The 6,499-nt window shown below is 38.8% G+C and overlaps 1 protein-coding gene across 1 annotated transcript in view; it reads left to right on the forward strand.

Annotated features, from left to right (window-relative positions):
• The window catches only part of LOC144669680 (A disintegrin and metalloproteinase with thrombospondin motifs 15-like), a 45,414-nt gene extending 39,135 nt beyond the window's left edge, over positions 1-6,279 (forward strand). Inside the window, exons 8-9 of the mRNA XM_078532182.1 lie at positions 2,376-2,551; positions 4,005-6,279. Coding sequence (XP_078388308.1) covers positions 2,376-2,551; positions 4,005-4,791 — 963 coding nt within the window. The 3' untranslated portion in view covers positions 4,792-6,279. The remainder of the gene's footprint in view (positions 1-2,375; positions 2,552-4,004) is intronic.
• The last annotated feature ends 220 nt before the right edge of the window (positions 6,280-6,499 follow it).

The following is a 6,499-nucleotide window of genomic DNA, read 5'->3' on the forward strand; positions in this document are numbered from 1 at the left end:
AGGTAACCTTCAACACATCCCCCAGCTGTTCAATTTTCTGCTGACTTCTCCCACTCCCTTTAAATTTGCCTAGTTTTGGAAATCCTGATATTGACTGAAAGTGTGGGTGAATGGGCCCAATTCTGCCTTGTCAACCCACTGACAAGAGATGTACTTTGGTCAAGATAGTGTGTTTTATTTTTCTCTGTGGCGAGATGCCCAACCTAACACTCTAGCAGGGAAGCTTACAGCACATATGGCTGGCAGATGGAGATGGTAAGAAAGGAGTCTCTTCATACTCAATTAATAAACCTTTCTTTACCTTATCATTACGCCCTGGTTGTCATTAAACTGGATATATTTTTAAAGTCTGATTTTCATTTTAATTGATTTGGAGAGTACTTCTTTATTCTACCTAAAACCACAGTTACATATTTTATTTCTGCAAAAAATCTAGATTTGAATATATCTCTTTTAACACATTGCCGGTTTTGCAATCTTTTATAGGATAACATCTATCTTGGTTACAAAATCCACTACCTTAAAGCAAAAATCTTTTTATATTATGTCAAAGATAATATGAATTTATCCCCTTGTTCCCCTTTGCTTATAAGACCAACCTGACATAAGAAGCAGGGCAGTAGAAATATTTTTTTCAATTATGTCTTTATTCATGAAGCATTGCCTTATAAACTGGACTAGATGTCAGAAAATAATTTCCCATTGTTTGCCAAAGGTGGCAAGAGTTTTCTTATTCATTCACAGGATGTGGTAATTACTGGCTAGACCAGCATTAACTGTCTACCAGAATTGCCCTTAAATAAGTGGCATTTTAACCCTTTTTGGAGGGCAATTAAGAGTCAATCACATCGTTGTAGATCTGGAGTCACATAGAGGCCAGACTGGGTAAGGGCAACAGATTTCCTTCCCTAAAGAACATTAGGGAAACATATGGGTTTTTATGACCATCTGATAGTTTATGGTCACCCTTACTGATGCTTATTCCAGACAGTAGCATAGTGGTAATGTTACTCGACTAGTAATTCAGAGGCCCAGCCTAATGCTCCTGAGACAAGATACCATCAGCTGGAATGAAATGCTATTCTCAATAATAATCATGAAACTACCCGATTGTCATAGAAACCCACCTGGTTCACCAATGACCTGCAGGGGAGTAAATCTGTTGTCTTTACCTGGTCTAACCTATGTAACTGCAGACACACAGCAATTTGGTTGACCCTGAATTGCGCAGCCATTTCAGAGTTTAATTAAACCAGTTCACAGGCAATTAGGGATGGGCAACAAATGCTGGCCTTGCCAGCGATGCCCACATCCCAAGAACGAATAAAAAGAAAATTCTTTAATTAATTCAATTTTAATTCCCCAGCCGTGTGGTGGGATTTGTACTCATCTCTCCAGATCATTAGTCCAGGCCTCTGGGTTACTAGTCCAGTAACATAGGGTAGAATTTTTCCCTTGGCATGCGGGATCGGCAGGGGTGGGAGGGAGCTGTTGGGAAGCCGACCAATTAAGGCCCGCCCAGCGCGATACGTGAGCGGCAGCGCTGAGCGCTGCCTGTGCGGGCAGGGTGAGGAGGGCGAGCAGGCCTAGCCCAAACTTCGCACATGCGCGTGAGGGAGCGCTTCATAACCTCCCTGAGGCACGGAGCTGCCTCAGGGAGATGAAGAGAGATTTTAAAAAATAATAAACAGTAGAAAAATGTTATAAAACATGTCCCCTCATGTGATTCTGTGAAAATGATCAGGGACGTATTTTTAATTAGAAAATAAAGTCTTTTATTTTATTTGTATTTGCTTTTGGAAACCTCATCCCACCCGTGGATGAGGTTTCCGCGCTTGGCCTTTTCGCCTGCCCGCCAACTGTTAGGTTGAAAGGGCAGTGAAAAAACTAACATCAATTGATAACTTAAGGGCCTTAACAGGCCTATTAATTGTTGGTGGGCGCGCTGCTGGCTCCAGCGCATGCCCGCCGACCGAACTATTGCGCGACTGTGCATTGACGCCGGCCCGCTCGGCTGACGTCATTGAGCGTCATTTCACGCTCGGTCGGGTCGGGCACCCACCCGTTGAGCTAAAGATTCTGGCCATGACCAGTATGCTTCCATCGCGTACAATGTATTAGCAGCAATGGTTATTGAAAAATCCCTGTATAAGTGTCTCTTTAACATGGTGTTCATGCCACTAAATCCATCATAAAGCCCACTTGCACAATTGTAACCAGCTGATAGGGCTGCTATTTAAAACACAGATCAAAAGAAGAATCCGCGCAAGACTATCTGGCAACACCAAACTTGGTTAAAACTGGAGCCCAGTCTGAAATGTAACGGGACTAGTCACTGACAGTTCATAATTCATCGTGTTTTTCTCAACAACCAGGTGGTAGATGGAACTCCATGTATGCCAGATACTTCAGCAGTATGTGTCCAAGGAAAATGTATAAAAGCTGGGTGCGATGGAAGGCTTGGCTCCAACAAGAAGTTTGACAAATGTGGAGTATGTGGTGGTGATCACAAAAGCTGCAAGAAGGTTTCTGGTCTCTTCACCAAACCCATGTATGTTTTTCTTTTTTCTCTACATTTCAACTTAACTATCATATTTTTCCACTAAAATGCCGTTAATGTCTATTGGAATTTCACAGTTACATAAAAATCCAGATTTCAAAACATCAATAGTAATTTCCATAATTAGGTATATACTTCCAATACACAAAGAACGATGTAGTCTTTGCAAATTAATTTTCATAGTGACAGGATGCCCATTAACCCTTTTGAAAATTTTCAGAAAGTTATGTGTGCTTGAAGATAAAATAGAAGAAGCAAAAACACCTTCCTGGTGTAATTTTGGTTCTACCCTCCGCTGTTGCGTATAGAGTTTCAAACACTTGCCCAAAACATATGTTACCATTATTTAAAATATTACAGCACCAACATTAGCTACACCATTCTGAGGGAAACACTGAGTGGAAGCCAAGTGCCCAACATGCGAAGAGAGAAAAAGTAGAGGGCAAATCATTTCTGAGTTGCTATTGCACATTTTAGTGGTCATGTCAGGGCAAGATTTATAAGCCCTGTGAGCAGCTTGTCGACTTGCTCTGGCCACAATTGGTAAGTATCCCAGGAGTTAAGGTAATTGGAAAGGAAATAAAGCTGTAGAATTCCACATTTTCAAAAAAAAAGTACATCATTTTTGAAAAGCTCCTTTTACTGAGAGGTTTTGCAGTAAGTACAACAGTGGAAATTCTTGTCAGTTCGATAATTTCCAATTGATTTAGCCTGCCGGGCGATGGGGCTGGGGGACCTCAACAGCGCAGCCTCTGGAGAACTGCAGAATAACCAACAGAAACTTCTGAATTTCACCACTTAACTGCAAATGTGTGGACTCTAAAAGTTTTGTCAGTCTCAGAGGAGTAATAGCGGTGAATTCTGACCATTTGGCCATCATTATTACCACAAAATCAAGCCATTAAGTGAAACAAACTTTGAAGGAAATGAGGCTTACTTGCCAGTGGTTCTTTTACTTTTGTCTGTAGTTGAGATCTTCTTTGTTTCTTGTAAAGTACTTAACGTTGAACAGGATAGGCAAAGCAGTCTGTTGGTGATGGTTCGACTGAATAATTCTTTCAGAAATGACACGACTTCCTGTTCCCTCTTTCCATTTTCTACCAATTGAATGTTTCTCACTTGCAGCAATATGGCTAACAAATTCAATAGTCTTTTTCTTTGAAAATGACAATGAGAATTCAATCATTTACATTTGTATAACAACTTCATAGTAAAATGTCCAAAGGTCCTTCAATAGATGGAAATGAACACCTTTTAGGGATAGAGAAAAGATGAGAAAGCTTTTGAAAGAGGGAAGAGGGGTAGCCATGCAAGATATTTACAAAATGTGTTTGTGTAGGTCGCCAAATGTGGAAGAGAAAATGGGTGACGGGGAAAGATGTTCATTAAATATTTTAATACTTAGCATTCTTAATATAGAATAAAAGTTGTTTCCTTTCTACAGACATGGTTATAATTACATTGTGACAATCCCAGTTGGAGCCACCAGCATTGATGTCAAGCAAAGAGGATACAGAGGCATGACCAATGATGACAACTATTTGGCAGTTAAAAATGAGCACGGCAAATATATACTGAACGGCCACTACATTGTTTCTGCAGTGGAGCGGGACATTATAATAAAGGGAAGCTTGTTAAGGTATAGTGGAACAGCAACATCTGTTGAAAGCCTTCAAGCTTTTAGACCTATCCAGGAACCATTGGTCATTGAAGTCCTATCAGTTGGAAAAATGACTCCTCCTCGTGTTCGCTATTCCTTCTATCTACCAAAGGACAACAAAGAAGATAAATCTTCACATAATCCCAATAAAAAAGACACAAAAGGAATCTTGCTGAACAATGACAGTTTGAGCAATTTAAATAAGATTGATACAAGGCAATCAGATTATAAAAGAACAAGTTATAAATGGGTGGTGAGAACATGGTCTCGGTGTTCCGTTTCTTGTGGAAATGGACTGCAGCATAGATCTGTTGAGTGTGAAGACAATCATGGTAAATTAGCATTTGATTGTGATACCACCCAGAAACCAGAAGTTATACGGCAGTGTGGAGATCCTTGCCCAGTGTGGGAGATTGGCGGATGGTCACCATGCTCAAAGAGTTGTGGCAAAGGCTTCAAGAGACGTATCATCAAATGTAAAGCTGATACTGGGCATGCTTTGCCCAGAGAACACTGCAGCATAAGGAAGAAGCCACAAGAACTAGATTTCTGTACGATGAGACCCTGCTGAGAGTCATCAGTGGGCATTATTTCAGATAGAGTAGCCTTTAGAAATGGCCGCTGATCATTGGTTTCCAGCAACCTTTAGTGACAGTTATATCTGTTACACCTGAGTCCAAATGGAATATTGGGAAAAAAGAACTACTCCACATTGGGAAAATGGAGACCAGTGACACATAATTGTGAGTGAAATTAACTGAAATTTACATGTTGAAGTCTACCTCTGAAATTTGTAAGTTGGTATTAAACTGTTTTGGTGACTTCATTGACCATGTACTAATGTTAGACTGCCTATTGAGCACTTACACAATGCAGATTGTCACCAAGTTGGAAGCAGTCAAAGATTTTAATGGCTTGATGGTGTTTTATTTACCATTGACCACAAAATAATACAGGGACCAGTGTAGGTACAGCTGCAATATTATGCAGGGATATATGGCCTAATATGATATATTGATGGTTCAATGAAAAACGGGGGTGACCATCCTTAACTTCAGAGATGTGGAAGTTAGTTTATTTGTAAACGGGCAATCTTATGTGCTACTTTATGAAATATATTAGATAGATATCCTGTTCTTTGTGAAATGTATTAGAATATTTTACCCAGTAATACTATAGTATGACATGTGGAGTGACGTTTAGTCAAGTTTAACTGGTGTCATCAGTTACAAAGTGTTACATTCCAACAAAACTGTATTTATGAAAGAAAAAGTAGAACATTAGGCTTGTGGTACAGTTCTGTATAGACATAAACACATTTGGATGTTATCCGAAACTCGAGCATTACAGTGTTGGTAGCTGAGCCTGTTTGTAAAATGATCTTTTCCAAGTATCTCCTAGTAACCTACCATTTTTTAATATGTAATAATTTATTCTGAGAGGGACAATATTCCATGGTGCATAAGTCATTTTCTGTATGCTGGTAACATTATTTATTGCGTGTACTGGGTTCCAAGAGCATCAATGCAAAACCAAACTGACAACTTAATTATTCTTTTTTTTGTGGTAAGATTGCAACTATGGTGCTATTTGTTTTGTCTACATTTGCACATTTTATAACCTTGCCTGTCAACATTTGTGATAATTTTGCAAAATTTTCAATTTCTTTTACAAAAAAGAAATGTAGAACTGTCTCATCCTCCCCATTATTATAATAAGAAAGTCTGAATTCTTAACTATTGTGAACGATTCGATAAAATGCAAGGCCACCTCATATCAATGGTTTGTTCCATTTCCCCCTTTATATTGTGGTAGTGCTTCTTTTTTTAAAAAAAAATCATATATGCCAAACTCTGTAACCCTTTCACTTGCATTCTGGTTGGGAGGGACTGCAGTTACTGTTCTTCCATCTAAAAGATGGTTCATATGTTAGTGGGATTTATTTTACTCTTTTGCATTTTTAAATTGCAGAAGGCATAAATACCGTTTATTGGCTGTTATGTATACCATGTATACATTTGTTTAATTGTGCACAAATAAAATTGTAAATATCTATGAATTAGTAGTCTTATCATTTATTGAGGGCTAGAGTATACCTATGATACCAGTTCAATTGAAGTTGCACAACAGGAATAATAATCTTTTATGATATTCACTGGTAGTTAAAGTTTTTGACTGAAGCTGTAGATTGTGGATATCTTCACATTACAATGGCAAATGCACTGGTTGTCAATGTCTCTTATGACAATGAAAATCAGAAGAAAAAAAAACTTTCAAAA

This window comes from Cetorhinus maximus, chromosome 2 (assembly GCF_964194155.1).
Source record: "Cetorhinus maximus chromosome 2, sCetMax3.hap1.1, whole genome shotgun sequence".
Taxonomy (NCBI): Eukaryota; Metazoa; Chordata; class Chondrichthyes; order Lamniformes; family Cetorhinidae; genus Cetorhinus; species Cetorhinus maximus.